Source organism: Salmo salar, chromosome ssa18 (genome assembly GCF_905237065.1).
Source record: "Salmo salar chromosome ssa18, Ssal_v3.1, whole genome shotgun sequence".
NCBI lineage: Eukaryota > Metazoa > Chordata > Actinopteri > Salmoniformes > Salmonidae > Salmo > Salmo salar.
This window is the reverse complement of record NC_059459.1, coordinates 27092021-27117979: the sequence shown is the minus strand read 5'-3', so window position 1 is coordinate 27117979 and position 25959 is coordinate 27092021. Positions and strand designations below refer to the sequence as shown.

General features: G+C 43.8%; 1 protein-coding gene across 9 annotated transcripts in view; it reads left to right on the top strand.

Moving 5' to 3' along the window:
• The window catches only part of LOC106577155 (mitogen-activated protein kinase kinase kinase kinase 3), a 67033-nt gene that overhangs the window by 26428 nt on the left and 14646 nt on the right, over positions 1-25959 (top strand). For 4 of the 9 annotated variants that reach the window (XM_014154959.2, XM_014154958.2, XM_045700978.1 and 1 more), the window contains exons 2-16: positions 3342-3399; positions 13066-13156; positions 13400-13464; positions 13791-13846; positions 13934-13981; positions 14094-14136; positions 14413-14485; positions 14719-14850; positions 14962-15024; positions 18294-18375; positions 18526-18642; positions 18811-18885; positions 21970-22048; positions 22789-22847; positions 23259-23321. In XM_014154959.2, coding sequence (XP_014010434.2) covers positions 3342-3399; positions 13066-13156; positions 13400-13464; positions 13791-13846; positions 13934-13981; positions 14094-14136; positions 14413-14485; positions 14719-14850; positions 14962-15024; positions 18294-18375; positions 18526-18642; positions 18811-18885; positions 21970-22048; positions 22789-22847; positions 23259-23321 — 1104 coding nt within the window. The remainder of the gene's footprint in view (positions 1-3341; positions 3400-13065; positions 13157-13399; positions 13465-13790; positions 13847-13933; positions 13982-14093; positions 14137-14412; positions 14486-14718; positions 14851-14961; positions 15025-18293; positions 18376-18525; positions 18643-18810; positions 18886-21969; positions 22049-22788; positions 22848-23258; positions 23322-25959) is intronic. The other 5 variants (XM_014154963.2, XM_045700980.1, XM_014154964.2 and 2 more) reach the window with 3 other exon arrangements.

Below are 25959 nucleotides of genomic sequence, written 5' to 3'. Positions count from 1 at the left end.
ACACAGAAATACAAGCCTTAGGTCATTAATATGGACAAATCCGGAAACTATCATTTTGAAAACGAGACGTTTATTCTTTCAGTGAAATACGGAACCATTCCGAATTTTATCTAACGGGTGGCATCCATAAGTCTAAACATTGCTGTTACATTGCACAACCGTCAATGTTATGTCATAATTATGTAAAATTCTGGCAAATTAATTACGATCTTTCTTAGGAAGAAATGGTCTTCACACAGTTCGCAACGAGCCAGGCGGCCCAAACTGCTGCATATACCCTGACTCTGCTTGCACAGAACGCGAGAAGTGACACAATTTCCCTAGTTAAAAGAAATTCATGTTAGCAGACAATATTAACTAAATATGCAGTTTTAAAAAATATATACTTGTGTATTGATTTTAAGAAAGGCATTGATGTTGATGGTTAGGTACACATTGGTGCAACGACAGTGCTTTTTTCGTGGATGCGCTTGTTTAATCACCCGTTTGGCGAAGTAGGCTGTGATTCAATGAGAAATTAACAGGCACCGCATTGATTATATGCAACGCAGGACAAGCTAGATAAACTAATAATGTCATCAACCATGTGTAGTTAACTAGTGATTATGTTAAGATTGGTAGTTTTTTATAAGGTAAGATTAATGCTAGCTAGCACCTTACCATGGCTCCTTGCTGCACTCGCATAACAAGTAGTCAGCCTGCCACGCAGTCTCCTCGTGGAGTGCAATGTAATCAGCCATAATCGGTGTCCAAAAATTCCGATTACCGATTGTTATGAAAACTTGAAATCGGCCCCAATTAATCGGCCCTTCCGATTAATCGGTCGACCTCTACTCCAGGACACCGACAGCGCCCGATGTCGCAGGAAGGCCAAAAAGATCATCAAGGACAACAACCATCCGAGCCACTGCCTGTTCACCCCACTACCTTCCAGAAGGCGAGGTCAGTACAGGTGAATAAAAGCTGGGACCAAGAGACTGAAAAACAGCTTCTGTGTCAAGGCCATCAGACTGTTAAACAGCCATCACTAACACAGAGAGGCTGCTGCCTACATACAGACTCTAAATCATTGGCCACTTTAATAAATGGGTCACTAGTCACTTTAATAATGCCACTTTAGCCTCCCGAGTGACACAGGGGTCTAAGCCACTACAGATTCTAGGTTCGAGTCCTGGCTCTGTCACAGCTGCCCACGACCGGGAGACCCATGGGGCGGCGCACAATTGGCCCAGCGTCATCCGGGTTAGGTGAGGCTTTGGCCGGCAGGCATGTTGTTGTCCCATCGTGCATTAGCGACTCCTGTGGCGGGCTGGGCGCAGTGCACGCTGACACGGTCGCCAGATGTACGGTGTTTCCTCCGACACATTGGTGTGGCTGGCTTCCGGGTTAAGTGGGCATTGTGTCAAGAAGCAGTGTGGCTTGGCTGGGTTGTGTTTCGGAGGACGCATGGCTCTCGACCTTCGCCTCTCCCGAGTCCGTACGGGAGTTGCAGCGATGAGACAAGACTGTAACTATCAATTGGATACCACGGAATTGGGGGGGAAAAAAGGGGGAAAAAATATAATAATACCAAAAAGATTATGCCACGTTAATAATGTTTACATATCTTGCATTACTCATCTCATATGTATATACTGTATTCTATACCATCTATTGCATCTTGCCTATGCCGCTCGGTCATCGCTCATCCATATATTTATATGTACATATTCTCATTCCATCCCCTTACTTAGATTTGTATGTATTAGGTAGTTGTTGTGGAATTGTTAGATTACTTGTTAGATATTACTGCACTGTCAGAACTAGAGGCACTGGCTACACGCGCATTAACATCTGCTAACCATGTGTATGTGACCAATAACATTTAATTTGATTTAGTTTGGGAACATTCTGGCTTCCCAGTAGATTACAACGGAGATGGACAAAGTTGTGGATAAAACGTTAACACTATGTCGCCACGCTCAACGAGAATAGCCTATGCAGCTGCCAAAGACTCCAATATGTTGCACCATTTACGGCGGAGCAAGACTGAAAAACAGAGACAAACAACACAACATTGTTTCCCTCTGTATTCAAGCAGTACTTGGCTGCTGATTTATAACCGAGCCAAAGAAATTAGAAGAGCGATAGGTAGGCTATGTTTTATATTTTATACTTTGGTTTATAGCTGCGGACATTACGAACTTCCCTCTTGCACCCATTTCAGCATACCGGTAGTGCCAGCTCTATATAAGCAAACCAAAGCCGAAGTTTTCAATGAATTGGTCAATGCATCCTGTTTTGTGCTTAGTGACATCACATTACCCTGGAGTGGGAGATGTACGTACGGTGGTACAGACACGGCCCCTTTGAGAGTCACAAGTGCTCATCTGGCGCTGAAGGAGGCAGTGTCATGGTGCGTTTTTTTAACCAAGTGGGAATTTACCACATACTAAAAAAAACCTCTTGAACAGTAGTGATTACTAGTGGGAAATTCAGCTATCATCCTGAGCATCCACTTCTCCAACATGGTGACCACTGACCGCTGACTGGCCTCTAGAACAGCATTTACTGTAGTTAAATGCAACCACAAAACATTCTTTATAAAACGCAATCTATTAATGTGGTTTTTGAACTCTAATTTGTTTACAAGCATGATTGCTGGACTTTTAATTTATGGTTGACACAGCTTTCTGGCCATTAGCCAATCCCCGTTTCACAACGAATTCTGACTTTACAACTGGTAAATTCCCACCTACCACATGGTTACAAACACAGCATCAGAGTGGAAACTTGAGGCCCAACATAACAATTCTGGCACAACAGACAATGCCAGGAACATTGTGAATGCTGAGCATTGTGACTGGAATTTAATTTCCCCGCTGTACTGAAAACCGAACCATGACCCCAAGAATCACAGTACGTACCGAACCGTGGGTTTGGTAAACCGTTACACCCCTACCAGCCACATCATAATGATGCACAGTGTATTGTTTTTATGATCTTATTTGCTTTTCAAAGGTGAATCAGCCATCTTCAGTAATATCATCAAACTTATTTGTTTATGAATCTCTTTGCAAATATTCTGTCCATATGTTCAGTATTATTATTATCATACAATACTTTGGATACATGTGTTAGCCTGTAAGGCCAGTTAGCAGTTAAGCAATGTTATCCTACAGTAGCTGCCAAGTGACTGTTCTAGCCTACAATCTCTCAGGCTTAAACACAGTGTTGGTCTGACAGAGGCCAGTCCTCTCTCAACTCCAGTATGTTCCCTCCTACAGACAGCTGGCTAATAAATGCTCTCTCTCTCTCTCTCTCTCTCTCTCTCTCTCTCTCTCTCTCTCTCTCTCCTCCAGGCCCGTAATGTCAACACCGGGGAACTGGCTGCCATTAAAGTTATTAAGCTGGAACCTGGTAAACTCTTTTTTATTTCTCTCTGCTGTGTGTCATTACTGTTTCCCTCCTCCTCCTTTCCTCCCCTTGGTCCCTTTTTCTCTTCTCCTTTCTCTCCTCTCTTATCCCTCTGTCATCCACCGTTTCCCAGGTTTTCTCTAGTCTTTTACAAACCCATTTTACACTAGGCAGTCTCTTGTCTTCTGTTGCAGAGATATAATCAAATGTTTATTTTGTTAATCTTCCTCTGTCCCCAACAGCTGAATCGAATTATCCCTTAGAAAGACAAGGCCGTGTCCGAATACCCATAATTGCATCCTAAATATTTTGTATTTATGTTTTAGCCAGTGGATTTCTGTTTTCTCACTGAAGTGTTTCTTGTTCTCTTGGCCTGCACCGGGGACTCAGGATGTGGCAGCATTATTGATGTCATTTTAATCAAGCCTTTTGATTTGAACAGATTGTTTTAGATTTGTAGGCTAGGCTACCTATTTAATTGATGGATCAAGCCTTACCAGTCATTCTGATCTCTTTCCCAATGATCAGTGCTTTAGTTTATTATGTTGCTGTCCAGCGGTTCTGAATTTGCGATGCACCTGCCTGTCCACGTCCTTTTCATTTGAACATTTTGAAAAATTTGGTGTGTACTGTTTTGATTTCTATATGTTACAGCACTTTGGTTTTTACTGATACATATGATGAAATTAAACAAATGATCTGTTTCTGTCTTCAGTCCTTTTTAAATAGGATAGATGGGATATATGGTCTACTACTGTATAGGTTGAATGTGATCGTCTGCCTATAACCAGCCTGAGCAGGCCTAGAACTCCATTCCTATTCTATTCAGAGTTTAGAGAAATTAGTTACATTGGAAATGAGCTATTATCAGGCTGGTTAATGCGATGCATGTCTTTTGAATTTAGAAAAATCCACCCGCACTCGGCCCCGCCCCACCTTTTCAGCCAATCAGGAGCATCTCCTGCGTTGCGGCCGTGGCATACCGCATACTTTTTACTAAAAAGTACGTGCTAAATAGAATGCGACGATGAGTACATAGTATGCAGTTTAAGTATGTAGTATTCGGACACGCCATCGTCTTGTCTCCGTCTTCACAATTTAACAGTCCAATTAATGCCTTTTTATGGTTCTCTCTCATCAGTCATGATTTCTGCCTAGATGTTGGTTCACAGTACACTGATTTTAATGATTAGATGGAACTATAAACATTTTGTTTGTTTCTGCTTGTGATTTATGAGCGTCATCATTCAAACCCCTTGTCTCTCCTCCGAAAGTGTTTATTTTCTGTCGTATTTGAGTGTAATTTTCAAAGCCCTTTAATGGAAGTGAATGCGTGCTGCTAGGCTACATTCCAATAATTTCCCCAAGTCTAGAGCACAGCTTGCGAGCCAAACAAAATAACATGCAGCACACGCAGTGTCCCAGTTTCCGCTTCCTCCTCCATAGAATGTTCTATCGGCAAACAACCACAAACGCTACCAAGCTGCCACCTAAATGTGTGTTTCTGTGCCCGTGTATGCAATACACATGCATATCTTTATCACTACAGTTGGACTACATTCCTCCCACACAGAAAGCTTGTTTCAATGCATGTCTTTATTTTTCCTGCACACTGTGAATATAATTTTGTTGCGCACATTAACAATTCTTGCATCACAAAGAGGATTAGGCAAAATTTACAAGATGACATCCTTGTCAGTTTTTCAGTATTTTGATGGCATCCTCTTAAGAGATGCAGCTGACGGTTGGTGAGGGATCAGCCTAGTCTGTCTACTGTACCAAGATACTTTTAGACTAAAGCTGTGCCTCTATTGTCTGTAGGCCTTGTCCATTGATGTACATCTAACCCAGGGTTTCCCAAACAGACCCCAAGGCATGCACGTTTTGCTTTTTGTCCTAGCACTACAGAGCTGATTCAACTAACCAGTGCTTAATGATGAGTTGGTTATATAAATCAGCTATGTAGAGCTAGAGTAGGGCAAAAACCAGGACATGCACCCCGGGGGGGGGGCTGCAGGAGCGACTTCGGGAAACCCTGGTCTAACCTGACGAACGCTTTTCACTCATTGAGTTTTTCAATACAGTTGCTATGAATTTAATCTGAATAAAGACATTGAACAGGATCTTAAGCACTTTGGGAGACCCGTTTTGGCTCGTGAGTGCTACTTTCTACAAAAACTGTGCTGCATCACTAAATATATAAAGAGAGATGAGGGGTTGGGATGCACCCAATGTATGATAGGTACCAGATAAGACATTGGGAAGCATTCCATTTCTTCCCACATTGCTTTATTGGCATTGAAATGAATTTGTAAAATGCTGAAACATGGGGAATGGTCTGTTCATTTCAGACATGGCCATCGTCTTGTCTCCGTCTTTACAATTTAACAGTCTAATGAACGCCTTTTTATGCTTTTCTCTCTCATCAGTCATGATTTCAGTCTGGATTCTTGGTTCACAGTACATTGAATTCATGAATTAGATGGAACTATAAACATTTAGTTTGTTTCTGCTTGTGATTTATGAGCATCTGGCTGACATGTCATGGTCACGCTGGGAGCGATTACAGTAGAGGAGCTACTTGATACGGACTGCGCCGCCTCAGGCCTGCAGAAAGCTTTGGTGCAGTGTTGAATATGCTAAAGCCTCACGCTTTAGCCGCACACCAGTTTTCTCTTCCGCACACTGCATCATTGCTTCCCACCTGAGATATTTTAACTTGACGTTTTATTCATTTAGCAGACTTACAGGAGCAATTAGGGTTAAGTGCCTCGCTCGAGGGCACTTCGGCAGATTTTTTCACCTAGTCGGCTCAGGGATTCAAACCAGCGCCCTTCTGGGTACTGGCCCAACGCTCTTAACCGCTAGGCTACCTGCCGCCCTAGCAGTCTGTGCTGTCCCATACAGTTTGTGCAGCTAGACTGACCACCACATGGGTTATTAGCTCTGACTTTGCTGAAAGCTACTTTGAGGAAAAGTGTACTTACTATGGCTGTGATACGTGGTTGTCTCACCTAGCTATCTTAAGATGAATGCACTAACTGTACGTCTCTCTGGATAAGAGCGACTGCTAAATGACTTGAATGTAAAATGTTCACCTCTCCCTTTAAAACCTGTATGGAAACTCCCGCTCACCTGCCCTCAAACGGTTGGAGGATATCTCATTGCTGACTGTATTGTTGTGCGGCATGTGTAGTTGTCATGCCCCGTGGGAAAACCTAGAGCCATAACCTAAATGTGGGTAAAAGAGCTGACAGCCAGCAGTTTTCAATAGCATTGTGTTTGATATCCTAGCCTAGCATTAGCCTAACCTGTCTTAAACTCATTGAGGTTATATACTACACCTATAACATAACGGGAGGAAATGATCCCTCTCATTTGCTTTCTCTTACACACAGACACAATGTTGTTGTTAATGTTCAACTGTTAGCCGCGCATTAACATTAACAGAGGGGAACGATTATCTGGGGCTCGTTATTCTTCTCTCTCTCTGTGTGTGTTGTCGCTAAGCTAGCTGTCAGGCTGATTGTCCTATAGAAAGGCCAATGTGGACGCACGCTCCATGGAAATGTAGTGGTCACAGTCAGAGGAATGTGTTATTGTTCACTAGAACAAGCACTTTATTTTTAGATTTCTCTTAAGTGTGTTCGAAGCCCTGTACTTATCACATTCTTTCCATTGTCTCTGTTCCCTATTGCTTGTGTGTGTGCCCGTGTGTGTTTTCAAATGTCTGTGCTTCTAAGTAGGTGTGGTGTGTGTGTGTGTGTGTGTGTGTGTGTGTGTGTGTGTGTGTGCGTGCGCTACCCACCCTCTTGTATGTGTTATTCCCCGGCTTTGAGATCTATACACAAAGTGATGACTACAGGACACGCTTATGGAGTCTGGCTTTAGGAGATATGGAAAGGTCATGCTTCAGACTTGTGCATTTGCTTACATGCTTCAAGGTTTTCCTCAAACTTTCCTTCTGTTGACAACGGAGTTGCTTGGCTTTGAGAAAAGGTATTTTAGCTTTGACTTCAGACAGTTCTCAAACAGTAAGCTGGAATAAGCAGATGAAATGGGGTGTTTTTCACATCCATCCTACAAATGCAAGTCCTTACATGACTCACTGCTCCAACAAACGCTGCTGCCACAACTTTCTATTTAGAAGAAAGTTTGACTTTTTGTTTTGACTACTTTGTCAGGAAGCAGGACCTGTATTACCCAAGGTGAAACTGCTAATGGAATCAGACTAATGATTCAGTTTGTACTGGCACACCCATCAGAACATGTCAGGGTTGACTGTCTTAAAGCCTGGGTCATTGAATAACAAACACACGTGTGTGTGTGTGTGTGTGTGTGTGTGTGTGTGTGTGTGTGTGTGTGTGTGTGTGTGTGTGTGTGTGTGTGTGTGTGTGTGTGTGTGTGTGTGTTTGAGATAAAGATCTATTTGAATCCTTACAGTGAATAGGCTACCATGGATTATAAACCCGGTGGTTTCGTGCCCTGAATGCTGATTGGCTGACAGCCGTGGTATATCAGACCATATACCACAAAATGTGAAAAATAGTCAAGGGGTCTGAGTACTTTCCGAAGGCACTGTAGCTTCAGGGTTTATGGGTTTACATAGTGAATGGTCCGTTCTAGAAGTGAATGTATGCCAGAACAAAGTGTTTTATACTGCTAAGCATCAGTGAGGGGTTTGGCTCAGTCTTCAATTGATTGGTTGACTGGAATGTGATTTATGCAGTCTGAGCGTCTGAAAGGCTGGGTCTGGATTTCAGATGCAAAAACCTTGAGCTTGATTTGATAAGCCATTGCACCGGTGTACCAGTCGTTTTCAGCAGGCACTAAAGGACAACAATCGAAGCCTTAAAACACGGCACTGTGTTTGTACTTCATCTTCAAATTTAGCTGACTTCTCCCAGGGTTGAGTCCTGAGTTCTCCGTACACAACTCATCATTTTCATGTCAAAACCATATTGACACATCAATTCTGATTTAAGCAAAAGTTTTTAAACTGCACTTGGATGTCATTCAGGATTCGGCCCACAATCCTTCTTTTGCCTCTGTGCTGTAGCCTATGATTTGCCCTTATTTTCCCTTTTGTGTTGCCCTTCGTTATCCTTGAGAGGTGACGTGAGGACCGTAGCGGTGCGTGGGTAAAATCACTGGGGAACCAAAATCCCCCCCCAAAAAGCCAAATTACATCCCATGTGTTGTGATAATTGCTTTGTTTGCTCTATAACATGTTAGTCCATATGCCTTGCGACCTTGCGTTAGTCCATATGCCTATATAGACCTAAAGGCAGATACAATAAGAAGACAGTGGCAGGATAAATTCATCCACACATTTGTTTTATCACAAAACCAGATAGTCACTCTGTCCAGTGAAGTCCACAAAACATATTTCATGTACAGTAACAGACACTTACTTTACCTACAGCATGGTCAAGCAAGTGAATGTTTCCATCACTAAACAACTATTGATTTAGAACCACAGAGAGTTACTGCAAGTCACAAAGAAAAAAGGGTCTGCCTCCACTATTGTGGCACCATTTCAATTTCAACATTTCAACATCATCAAATCAATTCTGCTTAGTCTAATTTAGTGAGAACTATAAGATATCAAAAACAATTTAGTCCAATCAACGTAAGCTAAATATGTGGCTGTCCATGTTTCTGATGTCACTGTGTGCGTTCATGCAAGTAGAAAAACATGTTAACTCACCATACTTGTAGAGAAACACCAATGCCATCCACCTCTCTTTCATGTTGACGAAACAGTCTATGACTCTGTCAAACAGTACCCACTTTTAGTTTTTGTTGTTCTAGGCTACCTGGCTAAAATTCTTGCTTGCTAGCCTAACTTCCATTCATGGGCAATGTTAGCTAGTTAGTATCAGCCTTCTACTTCTAGCTACATATTGAACGTCCATCCTCTCAGGCCAGGGGCACAACAACGTATGAATTAATAGTATGCGCAGAATCTCCATTATAATCATTGGCCAGTATGGAAAATTAAGTAAAACCACAAGTGCAAATCCCTATCTCCACCCATGGCTAATTAGGAAAGGGACAATTTTAGCTAGCTTGCTAGGAAGACAACAACACAACAAGATGCAACAATTCCGTTTTTTCTATCGATGACTAATGCTCTCAATGGGATTTGATAGGGGTGATGCCCAATCCAAGCTGGCTTCCCTTAAAATGTTTTGATGCGCCAGGACCATTCACAGTTAACTCGCTCAGTTTAGCTCAACACTGATTGTCAATTTTTTTAAATACTTTTTTTGTCAAGGGAGGCCAATGTCATACAGACGGCATCAGATACAGTGCATTCGGAAAGTATTCAGACCCCTTCACTTTTTCCACATTTTGTTACGTCTCAGCCTTATTCTAAAATGTATTTAATTGTTTTTTTCCTCATCAATCTACACACACTACCCCACAATGACAAAGCATAAACAGGTTTTTAGAAATGTTTGCAAATGTATTAAAAAACAGATACCTTATTTACATAAGTATTCAGACCCGTTGCTATGAGACTCGAAGTTGAGCCCAGGTGCACCCTGTTTCCATTGATCGTCCTTGACTGGAGTCCACCTGTGGTAAATTAAAATGATTGAACATGATTTGAAGAGGCACACACCTGTCTATGTAAGGTCCCACAGTTGACTGTGCATGTCATAGCAAAAACCAATCCATGAGGTTGAAGGAATTGTCCGTAGAGCTCCGAGACAGGATTGTGTTGAGGCACAGAAGGGTACCAAAACATTTCTGCAGCATTGAAGGTCCCCAAGAACACAGTGGCTTCCATCATTCTTAAATTCCTAGAGCTGGCCACCCGGACAAACTGAGCAATCGAGGGAGAAGGACCTTGGTCAGAGTTCCTCTGTGGTGATGGGAGAACCTTCCCTCCACCAATCAGGCCTTTATGGTAGAGTGGCCGAAAAGAAGCCACTCCTCAGTAAAAGGCACATGACAGCCCACTTGGAGTTTGCCAAAAGTCACCTAAAGGACTCTCAGACCATGAGAAACAAGATTCTCTGGTCTGATGAAACCAAGATTGAACTCTTGGTCTGAATACCAAGCGCCACGTCTGGAGGAAACCTGGCACCATCCCTACGGTGAAGCGTGGTGGCAGCATGCTGGGGAGATGTTTTTCAGTGGCAGGGACTGGGAGACCAGTCAGGATCGAGGGGAAATATGAACGGAGCAAAGTTTCAGAGAGATCCTTGAAGAAAACCTGCTCCAGAGCGCTCAGGACCTCAGACTGGTCAATTACCCTAAGCACACGGCCAAGACAACGCAGGGGTGGGTTCGGGACAAGTCTCAATGTCCTTGAGTGGCCCTGCCAGAGCCCGGACTTGAACCCGATCGAACATCTCTGGAGAGACCTGACAATAGCTGTGCAGCGACTCTCCCCATTCAACCTGACAGAGCTTGAGAGGATCTGCAGAGAAGAATAGGAGAAACTCCCCAAATACAGGTGAGCAAAGCTTGTAGCGTCATACCCAAGAAGACTCAAGGCTGTAATCGCTGCCAAACGTGCTTCAAATAAGTACTGAGTAAAGGTTCTGAATACTTATGTAAATGTGATATTTCAGTTTTGGATTTTTCATAAATTTGCACAAACATTTTTGGTTTTTATTTGTCATTATGGGTTATTGTCTAGATTTATGAGGAAAAAACACAATTTAATATATTTTAGAATAAGCCTGTAACCTAACAAAATGTGGAAAAAGTGTAGGGGTCTGAATACTTTCCGAATGCAGATGTAGATGGTGTACATGTAAGGAGACTGGCGCTGTTTCGCTCGCTCGGATGCTTTCTCCTGTGAGATACAATTCAGCCTCTTGCGAATTGAAGGAAAATTATGAAACACAGAGACGAAAGATACATTTTTGGTTATTTCTTTTTGGTCTATTTTTGGGGGGAACCCTGACTTCCCTTGGCATCCATGAATACACGCCACTGCGTGAGGAGGACCGTCACCCATCAGAGCCATCTTTGACGCAGATCAAGCTGTCATGCTGCAGCGTCCGGGTGTAAACACTGGTGTAGCTGGATGATATAGCCTAGCCTACCATGTGACAGTGATAGCCCTTAGCAAGCTGTGTGGCTCTATCCCTGCTCAGGGCGCTAGAAGGATATCGGTAGTTATGCAAGGATTAATCATTTGGCCATTCACCCACATGAATTCATAGCAGGTTTTAGTGACTGGAAAGGGATAAACCTCTCTATGCATAACTTGTTTTTAAGGCTTACGTGAACAATTTGAAGCTGTATGCCTTTTTGTCCATTATGTTTCTACACTTCCTGTCAATATAGCTGCTGGGGCCTTGGGTCAGAACCATTACCATAGTAACAGAGATTTTCTATTATGGGTCAGGAAGGGCACTAATTTGCTTCGACAGTCACATATCTGAGGGGCTCGACACCCAGATAAAACCTGAAAGCCACACCCAGGGTATCCATCAGATGGTAGACCTTCACCTCGGTGTCAGAGCTCAAAGAGTGCAAAGGTCATCTTGATCCATGGACTATGTAAGCCTATGTATGCTAAGCCTATGTATGCAGAAGCCAACTCTACAACATTCACCCACAGCCATTCTTAATGTTGTCAAAAGCAATCTGCCAGAGATGGTTCTGAGTGTGGATGGATGCAAGTGTCTCACTGATTTCACTTTTACAGTATAGATGAAGCAACTGAAACAGTCATTTTTACATTTGAATAAGATATATTTTTAAGCTGGCACGCCACTGGAATGATTGTCTTTTAGCTATTTTATCCATGCTGAGGTGTGCTGTCATTTCATATAAGCCTGGGCTCTTTTAGACATGTCCCAGTGTTTGAAGGCATTCTAAAATAGCTGGATTTGATGCAGTTAGCGCTGCTTTCAATTTTTGCATCAATATATTTCCTGTAGACACTACAGCCTCCACCAGCGCACAGCCTAATGATGATCAAAACAAGTTCTATCATGTTTACCATCTGCTTTAATTTGAAATGATTTCATGTCTTGGTGTCTGTATCCTGCGACGAATGCTTGGCTGTGTTGGCCTGGTAGCCGTGTCTGTTTATGCTTAAGCTAACTTCTCTATTGTTGTTTGGCATGACAACAACATGTCACGTGGATGTGGCTAAAGCACAAACAGATCTAGCCACCAGGCTAATGCTTTATGGCCTGAACATGATCCAGCCACCAGGCTAATGCTTTATGGCCTGAACATGATCTATCCTCCAGGCTAATGCTTTATGGCCTGAACATGATCTATCCACCAGGCTAATGCTTTATGGCCTGAACATGATCCAGCCACCAGGCTAATGCTTTATGGCCTGAACATGATCCAGCCACCAGGCTAATGCTTTATGGCCTGAACATGATCTAGCCACCAGGCTAATGCTTTATGGCCTCAACATGATCTAGCCACCAGGCTAATGCTTTATGGCCTGAACATGATCCAGCCACCAGGCTAATGCTTTGTGGCCTGAACATGATCCAGCCACCAGGCTAATGCTTTGTGGCATGGACATGATCTAGCCACCAGGCTAATGCTTTATGGCCTGAACATGATCTAACCACCAGGCTAATGCTTTGTGGCCTGAACATGATCTAACCACCAGGCTAATGCTTTATGGCCTGAACATGTAACTGATCGGATGACTGACTGTTTGATTAACAGGTGAGGACTTTGAGGTGGTGCAGCAGGAGATCATTGTGATGAAGGACTGCAAACACTCCAACATCGTGGCCTACTTCGGCAGCTATCTCCGGTAAGACTGACATACTGATAGATCCGGTATGGATAGACAGTATTACAACTCTCTGAAGTTGGACTCAAATGATACAGCTATTTCAGGCATGACATTGAATATGTTGTCGTTTTAGATGGAGCAAAATTTAAAGTACAGCTAAAATGTCCGTCTTTGGTCTAATCGAGACTTGTTGTCTGATTGGGACAGCATCAGTCTTGCTATCTTGTGGTCTGTGAGTGTATCACTTCCCTTCTCCTTCAGGAGAGATAAATTATGGATCAGCATGGAGTACTGCGGAGGAGGATCTCTGCAGGATATTTATCACGGTAGGACACACACATGTGCGCACATAGTCTCTTCAAGCACACACCCGTTCCCACATTCACAAAGTCACTCACTGTGGTGACCTATGCATTCACCCATGCTCACAGTCACCCTAATAGAATAGCTGTGTAAAGCACAGTAGATGAAAGCTTGTTGCAATCAATATCCACACTCTTCCCACTCTCCCACTTAAGCTGTCATAGCCAGCCAGCACAGTAAATAGCACTCGTAAGTCAAACATCTGGTGTTGAACTCAAACTTGTGTATGAAATGCTTCAGATACTTTGCCTTGCTCTTAAACTCTGCCCTCTTTCTCCCTCCTCTCCAGTGACTGGGCCTCTGTCCGAGTCTCAGATTGCGTATATGTCACGGGAAACCCTTCAGGTACGTTTTTTTCCCCTGCTGACGTGTGAATCTATGGGTCAGATTGACTAAGAATTAGTGATATGTTGTTTTCTCCCTTCCTTACAGGGTTTGTACTATCTCCACAACAAAGGCAAAATGCACAGAGACATTAAGGTAATGCCATGTCAATGATGGCAATAAGCGTGCTTTCAAGTAGAGATGATTGACTTTCAAACCTTGTTTGGTGTGGTTATTTTTTGCCTGACCCTGTAACTTTTTCTCATAGGGAGCAAATATTCTATTGACAGACAACGGCTATGTGAAATTAGGTAAGGTCTTGGACAACCATTGCTTTCCCTTCAACCAGATATCAGTTGCCAAAGCCTCACCTTGACTACTTAGGCTGCATTCACACAGGCAGCCTAATTCAGATATTTTTTTGCCACTAATTGGTCTTTTGGCCAATCACATCAGATCTTTTCAAATCAGATCTGGCTAGAGCCTGTCTAAACGCAGCCTAAGTTACCTACTGTATTAGAATAAGATCTCACAATACTTATTATCTTTTGCTCATTTTCTCTCTATTTTACCCTCTTTCTCCTTAGCTGACTTTGGTGTATCAGCACAGATCACTGCCACGCTGGCTAAGAGGAAGTCCTTCATTGGAACTCCATACTGGTGAGCTTCACCGCTGGTCACTCCACTCGGTGTCACACTCTGGATGGGCTCTGACATGATGGTGTGGTTAATTGACTTATTGATCTAAGGATGTGACAGACCATTCATATTGCTCTGGACAGTGTTATGATTAGTGTTATGGCTGGAATTGATTGACTCACAATGATTAATTGGTTCATGACTGATGCTAAGTACTCTTTTATTTATTCTTTTTTCCCTCTCCCTCCTCTCAGGATGGCTCCAGAGGTGGCAGCAGTGGAGAGGAAGGGAGGCTACAACCAGTTGTGTGATATCTGGGCCGTGGGCATCACCGCCATTGAGCTGGCCGAGCTGCAGCCTCCTATGTTTGACCTGCACCCCATGAGGTAGTATGTGTGCTGGGAGATGTGTGAATGAAGCCTTGACAATGTGATGTGATGCTGGATATTTCTTGTTCTTTTTGTTCTACAAACCAAGTCTGTTTTCTTACTTTCCAGGGCCCTTTTCTTGATGACAAAGAGTAATTTCCAGCCGCCCAAATTGAAAGACAAAGTGAAGTGGTAAGGGTTCATGTTCTCCTCTGTGAATAGCAGGGATTGGAAACTGTTCAGGGAACAGAACCGAAAACCGGAAAAGAACAAACAGGAACCTGGAATGAAAGTGATCAGTACTGGAATGGAACCATTATTTAAAATGCTGGGAACTGGTTAATTTACATTTTAGTCATTTAGCAGAAGCTCATCCATAGCGACTTATCGTAGTGCGTGCGTACATTTTCATGTTTTTTCCCCCCGTACTGGTCCCCCGTGGGAATCAAACCCACAACCCCAAGCTCTACCAACTGAGACACACGGGAACGTTCTTTTACGTTCCAGGCATTTTTTCTAGTCCCACAAAAAAATGCAACAAAGCGCCTATGCAAAGCCCTCTCTGTCACTCAAACATATTCCAGTGTCTGCCTGCAAGCTGAAAATGTTTGTCAGTGTATGTGCATGTTTAGGCTACTGTAGCCCCTCCCCCCTCTGAAGCATAGGCTACTGTAGCCCCTCCCCCCTCTGAAGCATAGGCTACTGTAGCCCCTCCCCCATCTGAAGCATAGGCTACTGTAGCCCCTCCCCCCTCTGAAGCATAGGCTACTGTAGCCCCTCCCCCTCTGAAGCATAGGCTACTGTAGCCCCCCATCTGAAGCATAGGCTACTGTAGCCCCCCCCATCTGAAGCATAGGCTACTGTAGCCCCCCCCATCTGAAGCATAGGCTACTGTGGCCCCTCCCCCTCTGAAGCATAGGCTACTGTAGCCCCTCCCCCTCTGAAGCATAGGCTACTGTAGCCCCCCCCATCTGAAGCATAGGCTACTGTAGCCCCTCCCCCATCTGAAGCGTAGGCTACTGTAGCCCCCCCCCTCTGAAGCATAGGCTACTGTAGCCCCCCCATCTGAAGCATAGGCTACTGTAGCCCCCCCCCATCTGAAGCATAGGCTACTGTAGCCCCCCCCCATCTGAAGCATAGGCTACTGTAGCCCCTCCCCCTCTGAAGCATAGGCTACTGTAGCCCCTCCCCCCTCTGAAGCATAGGCTACTGTAGCCCCCCCCCATCTGAAGCGTAGGCTACTGTAGCCCCCCCCCTCTGAAGCATAGGCTACTGTAGCCCCCCCCCCATCTGAAGCATAGGCTACTGTAGCCCCTCCCCCATCTGAAGCATAGGCTACTGTAGCCCCTCCCCCTCTGAAGCATAGGCTACTGTAGCCCCTCCCCCTCTGAAGCATAGGCTACTGTAGCCCCTCCCCCTCTGAAGCATAGGCTACTGTGGCCCCCCCCCTCTGAAGCATAGGCTACTGTAGCCCCTCCCCCTCTGAAGCATAGGCTACTGTAGCCCCTCCCCCTCTGAAGCATAGGCTACTGTAGCCCCCCCCCATCTGAAGCATAGGCTACTGTAGCCCCTCCCCCCTCTGAAGCATAGGCTACTGTAGCCCCTCCCCCATCTGAAGCATAGGCTGCTGTACTGACATTGCAATCGTGACTCAGAAGATAGGGAGAGAGATTTTTTTTATTAACTAGAGAAGAATGAATCAACTTTTTCAATGCTAGTTAAGGCTATTATAGGCCAGGGCTATCCAACCCTGTTCCTGGAGAGCTACCGTCCTGTAGATTTTCACTCCAACCCTAATCTATCACACCTGATTCTAATAATTAGCTGGTTGATAAGCTGAACCAGGTTAATTACAACTGGGGTTGGATTGAAAACCTACAGGGTAGCTCTCCAGGAACTGGGTTGGAGAGCCCTGCAATAGGCCTAGTTATCACGTTTCATGTTGGATTTATTAACTACAAGAAGGCAAGATGTTTTATTAATTCTGGTGCCACTCTGCACACACAATCTTGTTAGCTAGCTAGCTCAAAAGACATTCAAAGTTCCTCCATAGAAGCCACAAGTATAAATCTGTGACTCTAATTCAGATAATGCATGTCTTAAGATGCCAAGTAGAGTATGACACAGGAACAGGACTCCGGAGGGTCCCGCGGGATTCTGTCAGGAATTGGAGTGAAGTTCTGTGAAGTTCGGGACAGGATCAACAGTCTACAGGAACGGGCAGTACAGGAATAGTTACAAACTGAGTTTTTTGGTCGTAAATATGTCATGTGTGGAGCATTTTGTAAAAGCACCAACTGTGTAGGCTAGGCCTAATATAGTTTACTTAATAAAAGTAAATACAAAATAAATTGTACATTTCCCCCTTCTGTCGGCTCACTCTCGCACCTTGCTACAGTAATACATGGCTTGTAAGAAATGCTGGTGTTTAAACAAATAGGCTATCAACTGGAGGGTTGGACAAGCGGCCTGAAGCAGTATACCTGCTCTACTCACTTTACCATCAAGCCCAATTCTTCGTGTATTTAACTAAACCCGTGCCATCTGCGGTGAAGAGGGAAATAAAAATAGATTGACTGATGCAATACTGCCGCTCAGGTTTTTTCGATGTTCATGTTGTAAATGTTAATGGGTTGTTAATGTTCATATGTGGGCAGTGCTCAGCTGGAGCCTACAGATTTATGCAGGTGCTGTTATGTGCAGACCATCCTGCTGGGCTCTTTGTCCTCATCCTCCAGCCTTAATCGATATACATTTAGGTCATTTAGAATATGCTCTTATCCAGAGAGACTTAGGCCTACAGTCAGTGCATTTAACTGAAATAGGTAAGACAACCACATCACAGTCGCATATTGGATTACTGAAAGTATTTTCAATACTTCCTAATTCTGCGTCCACAAATGAGCACGGGACGGGAGTGATTTTTATTGGGACGGGACAGGAAAGTTCTGGGGTTATAGAACTGTTGCGGGATCAGGACAGTACAGGGGGAAAAAAATGACGGGACAAGCATTGCCCACATATTAATACATTTTCACTCCCATATCAATCTCTAATTCCCAGTGCTTCAAGCCTCCTCCTCAAACCTCTCTCGCTCTCTCCCCACCTGCTAAATTCCATCCGCTTCTAGCGCCAAAGACTAAACTTGTCTGTCCATCACACATGTTATCAACCAGCTTGCCTGCTCTAACCACGCTGATTGGTGAAGTCATTTAATGAACTAAATGTAAACTGTTAGATTTCACAGGTTACAAAGGGAACAATATAAACCGTAACTTTTTTGGGGTTCCAACTTTATTTTGCTGGTCGGAACAGTGGAACGGAACCCCCAAAAATTGTGATTCTGTTCAGAATGAAAAAATGTGAAAATAATTTACGTTCCAACCCCTGATTTTTCAATTCATATTAAAATCATAAATGTTCTAACATGTATCTGTTTGTTCTGTCTCCTCATATAAAAGGGGAAATAATTTCCATCATTTTGTCAAATTGTCCCTGACGAAAAGTCCCAAGAAGAGGCCAACAGCAGAGAAACTATTACAGGTACCCCCAGTCTAAATGGAAACACTAGATTTCAGTGTCTGTCAAGAAAACATGTTAACCAGCCAATCATTGATTACCAGTTTAGAGAAGTGTAAATGCAATGGCCATCCTGTAGGCTGTGACCTCACAATCCTCTTCCTGTGTCCACAGCACCCATTTGTGTCACAGCCTCTCAGTCGAACCCTGGCCATCGAGCTGCTGGACAAAGCCAGCAACCCAGACCACACCACATACAATGACTTTGATGATGACGACCCTGAACCAGAGGTACAGTCACCACCCCAACCTTTACAGCTCCAGTTTTATCCAATCAAATGACTGGATGAAGACTGACACCTGTCCTCATTGGTCGTACCATCGTTCTGATCTCTTTACTGTCCGAGTTCTACATATTTTCTCTCTCCTCCATTATCCCTCTCTCTGCTCCTTCCTCAGTTTAAGTATAGGGGCCACTTCCTTCCCATCACCCCTGGTGCTCGGCGAGCTCCTCGCTTTGCCATCCGCAAGAAGGTATCAGTGTGGCCTGCATTAGAACTGCACCAGTACCTTGGTGATCAGTACCTGCAGTAACAGAGCACTAACTAACACCAATCTGTGTGTGGTCAGATAGACTGGACCTTGTCAATGAACCCTGCTCATGGAGTTTGTGTTACTTACTTTGTTCAATCTTTCTGCATGTGGGATTTTGAAGATTGTGTTTTAGGCGTGAATAGGCTTTTAAAAATTTTTACCAGGTAAGTTGACTGAGAGCACATTCTCATTTACAGCAACGACCTGGGGAATAGTTACAGGGGAGAGGAATGACCCAATTGTAAACTGGTGACAGTATGAGGGCTAGATTGGGGAATTTAGCCAAGACACCAGGGTTAACACCCCTACTCTTACAATAAGTGCCATGGGATCTTTAGTGACCACAGAGAGTCAGGACACCTGTTTAACGTCCCATCCGAAATATAGCACCCTACACAGGGAAATGTCCCCAATCACTGCCCTGGGGAAAGAGTGCCTCCTACTGGCCCTCCAACACCACTTCCAGCAGCGTCTGGTCTCTCATCCAGGGACCAACTCTGCTTAGCTTCAGAAGCAAGTCAGCAGTGGGATGCAGGGTGGTGTGCTGCTGGCGCAGGGTGGTGTGCTGCTGGCGCAGGGTGGTGTGCTGCTGGCGCAGGGTGGTGTGCTGCTGGCTACATGCAGTTAAACTGAGAATAAGTTACTCCCAGCTCAAACATGCCTTCTATTGTTTTTGTACATCAGTTTGTTAAAGCTAATTTTAACAGGCTTGTGATTTGTCTGGCTATGTGCTAGGCCAAGGGTGTGTGTAGTGCATGAACATGCATATAGTAACTAGAACTTGTTAGGTATGCTGAGGTGAGGTCGAGCTGCAGGGTTCTATCTGTATGTAGTGTGTATATATCAGTATGTGTTTGGTCTCACAAGAAGACTGGTAAAGGAAACTTCCACTTAAGTCAATGGATGACGTGAATTTGAGCTCCTTGATCTGCATCTTTTGTTTTTGTTGAGACATCTCCTGCTGCCTTGCGTTGCCATGGTTTAATTGCCTGTTTGCAGTGTGGTCTGTCTTTGCTGTGTTCTGTTGCTGCCGTGTAGGCGGAGACGTTGTTGTGACTGACTGGGCCATTGTTCTAATTTTCCCTGACTCATAGGTCAGAGATCAGAACAATTTCAGTCCCTTCAAATATACACATCTTAGTGACAGTAAATTCTCTTGGATGCTCAGCACTGTCCTTTTCCCTCAGAGAGAGGTTGAATTATGTTTTTGTTAGATGATGAAGTTTGCACAGGATTTAATGTACTACTGTACAGTTATTGGACTGAGGAATGACACTAATTTAAGCATTATTGTAATTTTAAGCATTATGAGTTGGGTTATGTGTGCGTGATGATGTGTGTATGTACAGTTGAAGTCGGAAGTTTACATACACCTTAGCCAAATACATTTAAACTCAGTTTTTCAAAATTCCTGACATTTAATCAGAGTAAAAATTCCCTGTCTTAGGTCAGTTAGGATCACAACTTTATTTTAAGAATGTGAAATGTCAGAATAATAGTAGAGAATGATTTATTTCAGATTTGATTTCTTTAATCACATTCCCAGCTGGTCAGAAGTTTACATACACTCAATTAGTATTTGGTAGCATTGCCTTTAAATTGTTTAACTTGGGTCAAATGTTTCAGGTAGCCTTCCACAAGCTTCTCACAATAAGTTGGGTGAATTTTGGCCCTGACAGAGCTGGTGTAACTGAGTCAGGTTTGTAGGCCTCCTTGCTCGCACACACTTTTTCAGTTCTGCCCACACATTTTCTATTGGATTGAGGTCAGGGTTTTGTGATGGCCACTCCAGTACCTTGATTTTGTTGTCCTTAAGCCATTTTGCCACAACTTTGGAAGTATGCTTGGGGTCATTGTCCATTTGGAAGACCCATTTGCGACCAAGCTTTAACTTTCTGACTGATGTCTTGATGGTGCTTCAATATATCCACATAATGTTCCTTCCTCATGATGCCATCTATTTTGGGAAGTGCACCAGTCCCTCCTGCAGCAAAGCACACCCACAACATGATGCTGCCACCCCCGTACTTCACGGTTGGGATGGTGTTCTTCGGCTTGCAAGCCTCCCCCTTTTTCCTCCAAACATAACGATGGTCATTATGGGCAAACAGTTCTATTTTTGTTTCATCAGACCAGAGGACATTTCTCCAAAATGTATGATCTTTGTCCCCATGTGCTGTTGCAAACCGTAGTCTGGCTTTTTTATGGCGGTTTTGGAGCAGTGGCTTCTTCCTTGCTGAGCGGCCTTTCAGGTTATGTCGATATAGGACTCGTTTTACTGTGGATATAGATACTTTTGTACTTGTTTCCTCCAGCATCTTCACAAGGTCCTTTTGCTGCTGTTCTGGGATTGATTTGCACTTTTTGCACCAAAGTACGTTCATCTCTAGGAGACAGAACGCGTCTCCTTCCTGAGCGGTGTGACGGCTGCGTGGTCCCATGGTGTTTATACTTGCATACTATTGTTTGTAGATGAACGTGGTACCTTCAGGTGTTTGGAAATTGCTCCCAAGGATGAACCAGACTTGTGGAGGTCTACAATTTTTTCCTGAGGTCTTGGCTGATTTCTTTTGATTTTCCCATGATGTAAATTAGAGACACTGAGTTTAAAGGTAGGCCTTTAAACTCAGTAGTACACCTCCAATTGGCTCAAATGATGTCAATTAGCCTATCCGAAGCTTCTAAAGCCATGACATAATTTTCTGGAAATTTCCAAGCTGTTTACTGGCCCGGTCAACTTAGTGTATGTAAACTTCTGACCTACTGGAATTGTGATACAGTGAATTATAAGTGAAATAATCTGTCTGTAAACAATTGTTGGAAAAATGACTTGTGTCATGCACAAAGTAGATGTCCTAACCGACTTACCAAAACTATAGTTTGTTGACAAGAAATTTGTGGAGTGGTTGAGAAACAAGTTTTAATGACTCCAACCTAAGTGTATGTAAACTTCCGACTTCAACTGTATGTGTTATGTATGTGTCTTGGATATTTAGGTATTCTATTCTGTTTTCTTCCTGACAGTCTCCAGTGTCTGTTCCCCATCGGATTCGCTCCACCAGCAGGAGCACCAGGGAAGGGAAGACGCTGTCTGAGATCACCTGTAAGTGTCTGTGTGACTGGACCAGTTTCCCAGACCCAGATTGAGCTGACTCCTGGACTACAAAGCATGCTTAGTGGAGAATCACCATTGAATGTGCTTTTTAGTCCAGGACTAGGCTGACTCTGTGTGGCTGTGGTGGATTCAGTTTTATCACAGTCTGTGGTTATTGGCAGTGTGCTTTTCTGTGGTGTGGATTGACTGACACATTCATTTCTTTGTGAGTTCATGGTAATCACAGTTTAGTGAACCTCTGTCTGTCAGGATTAACGTTGGCATGAGTATAATCTACTCTTTTCAGCTTCCACAGATGAACGGCTCCTCAAACCATGTAGTGAAGGAACACACACACATACACACACACACACACACACACACCTCCTCTGTTAAAGTACCTCAACACACTCACTCATCTAGCTCTACCTGCGGCTGTGCAGTTAAACTTCTCTCTCTCGCGCTCTCTCTCTCTCTCTATTTCTGTCTCTCTCTCTATTGCTCTCTATCGCTCTCTATCGCTCTCTCTCTCTCTCTATCTATCTATCTATCTATCTATCTATCTATCTATCTATCTATCTATCTATCTATCTATCTATCTATCTATCTATCTATCTATCTATCTATCTATCTATCTATCTATCTATCTATCTATCTATCTATCTATCTATCTATCTATCTATCTATCTATCTATCTATCTATCTATCTATCTATCTATCTATCTATCTCTCTATCTCTCTCTATCTAGTTGGCCAGGTGAAGTTTGACCCCCCGTTGAGGAAGGAGACAGAGCCCCATCATGAGCTGGTGAGTAGCCTGGTCCTGCAGTGTCCCCCTAATACCACTGTGGCTGAACCCTGTGTGTTGGTGCCGTAACAGGGGGGGGAAAAAACATAGATAGGCCCAATTAGCTGCGACTCTGCTAAAGTTTAAATCCCAATTAATGCATTTCTGATCTCAAGTCTTCCGTATTATCAATGTCCCAGTTTAGCATATTCCCTGTCCTTTTTTCTCCTAAATTTGTCTGAATGCGCCCCTGGCTGAGGTTTCAGTGCAGGGTTCATACGGCATGCATGGCCACCCCTCTTCTCTCCCCTCACTCTCATCCCTCACTCCCTACCTCTCTTATCCATCCTCTCCCCTGCTTTAATCCCTTTCTCTGATTGGATGGCATTAACTTTGAATTAATGGGTCTTTCTCACTCTGCCTGTTGAACAGCCCGACTCTGACCCTTTTTTGGACTGTGCAGAAGAGCTGTACTACACGGCGAGATCTAATCTGGTATTTTCCCACATCTCTCCATTTCTTCTTCTGGGTCGTCTCTCTTCTTCTTAACGCTTAAATGTCCTCTTTCAGTTTGCCTTGTCTCTTTCGTGGTTCTTTTGAGTGTCTAAGTTTGATGGATGTCAGTAACTGTTTGTTCATTTGTGTCTGTGAAGCCGTCTTCGCCTCACTGTTGTTATTCTGGTCTTATGTTGGTTGTTATTTGAACTGGATGGTCTTCAACCACACAACCTGTTAGACCTCACCAGCACATCTAAGGCTCAGAGAGAGGAATGGAGGGATGGGGGAAAAACTGTATAGAGGGAGTGGGATGGAGGAAAAACTGTATAGAGAGAGAGGAATGGAGGGATGGGGGGAAAACTGTATAGAGTGAGTGGAATGGAGATGGAGGGATGATATACTGTAGGTAGAGGGATGATATACAGTCGTGGCCAAAAGTTTTGAGAATGACACAAATATTAATTTTCACAAAGTCTGCTGCCTCAGTTTGTATGATGGCAATTTGCATATACTCCAGAATGTTATGAAGAGTGATCAGATGAATTGCAATTAATTGCAAAGTCCCTCTTTGCCATGCAAATGAACTGAATCCTAAAAACAACATTTCCACTGCATTTCAGCCCTGCCACAAAAGGACCAGCTGACATCATGTCAGTGACTCTCTCGTTAACACAGGCTGGAGATCACTCTGTCATGCGGATTGAGTTCGAATAAAAGACTGGAAGCTTCAAAAGGAGGGTGGTGCTTGGAATCATTGCTCTTCCTCTGTCAACCATGGTTACCTGCAAGGAAACACGTGCCGTCATCATTGCTTTGCACAAAAAGGGCTTCACAGGCAAGGATATTGCTGCCAGTAAGATTGCACCTAAATCAACCATTTATCGGATCATCAAGAACTTCAAGGAGAGTGGTTCAATTGTTGTGAAGAAGGCTTCAAGGCGCCCAAAGAAAGTCCAGCAAGCGCCAGGACTGTCTCCTAAAGTTGATTCAGCTGCTGGAAAGGGGCACCACCAGTACAGAGTTTGCTCAAGAATGGCAGCAGGCAGGTGTGAGTGCATCTGCACGCACTGTGAGGCGAAGACTTTGGGAGGATGGCCTGGTGTCAAGAAGGGCAGCAAAGAAGCCACTTCTCTCGAGGAAAAACATCAGGGACAGACTGATATTCTGCAAAAGGTACAGGGATTGGACAGCTGAGGACTGGGGTAAAGTCATTTTCTCTGATGAATCCCCTTTCCGATTTGTTTGGAGCATCCGGAAAAAAGCTTGTCCGGAAAAGACAAGGTGAGCGCTACCATCAGTCCTGTGTCATGCCAACAGTAAAGCATCCTGAGACCATTCATGTGTGGGGTTGCTTCTCAGCCAAGGGAGTGGGCTCACTAAAAATTTTGCCTAAGAACACAGCCATGAATAAAGAATGGTACCAACACATCCTCCGAGAGCAACTTCTCCCAACCATCCAGGAACAGTTTGGTGACGATCAATGCCTTTTCCAGCATGATGGAGCACCTTGCCATAAGGCAAAAGTGATAACTAAGTGGCTCGGGGAACAAAACATCGATATTTTGGGTCCATGGCCAGGAAACTCCCCAGACCTTAATCCCATTGAGAACTTGTGGTCAATCCTCAAGAGGCGGGTGGACAAACAAAAATCCACAAATTCTGACAAACTCCAAGCATTGATTATGCAAGAATGGGCTGCCATCAGTCAGGATGTGGCCCAGAAGTTAATTGACAGCATGCCAGGGCGGATTGCAGAGGTCTTGAAAAAGAAGGGTCAACACTGCAAATATTGTCTCTTTGCATCAACTTCATGTAGTTGTTAATAAAAGCCTTTGACACTTATGAAATGCTTGTAATTATACTTCAGTATTCCATAGTAACATCTGACAAAAATATCTAAAGACACTGAAGCAGCAAACTTGGTGGAAATTAATATTTGTGTCGTTCTCAACTTTTGGCCACGACTGTACTGTAGGGAGAGGGATGTCTCTGTACTGCAGAGAGATGGATGAACCTCCTCATAGGGAAACCTGTGACTGACTTGGACCCCTGAGGCCATGGCCTATTAGATCGGGAACAGATCAAGCCCTACGTTGCCATTACCAGTCCCCCCTGTTCCCAAATGCCAAATAATACTGCTGACTCAGACCACTGACTCCACAGTCACAATTAAACTCGTTAGACCTCATTTCTTTCCCTCATATGAATACTGGGGGATTTGTTGACATGACTGAGGCAGCAGGATATGGCAGTTTGTTAGCATAAGTAAGAATATGTTAGCTGAGCTCTCTTTGGCTTAATGTAGTATGGCTGTCAGTTTGCGGTGTGTTGGTCCGTAGGAGTCACAGTCTGTCACTTAGCTGTGAAGGGGGAATACCGGTATCTATATCCTGACTGGAAAAATCGATATGTCCTCTGATCTGAGGGACCCGCATTTAGGGTTGCAAAGGGTCAGAAACTTTCTGGTAAACTTCCAGATTTCTTCTGGAAATTTTCCATGGGAAGTTGAGCCCTGGAATGTTGGGAATTTTGCTTAAATTCATCAAAACGTTATCTTATAACAGTGAACCTTTTTTGTGGGATACACATAAGGCAATTCTAGGTATTGTGGCATATTTTGGTTAAACTATCCCCA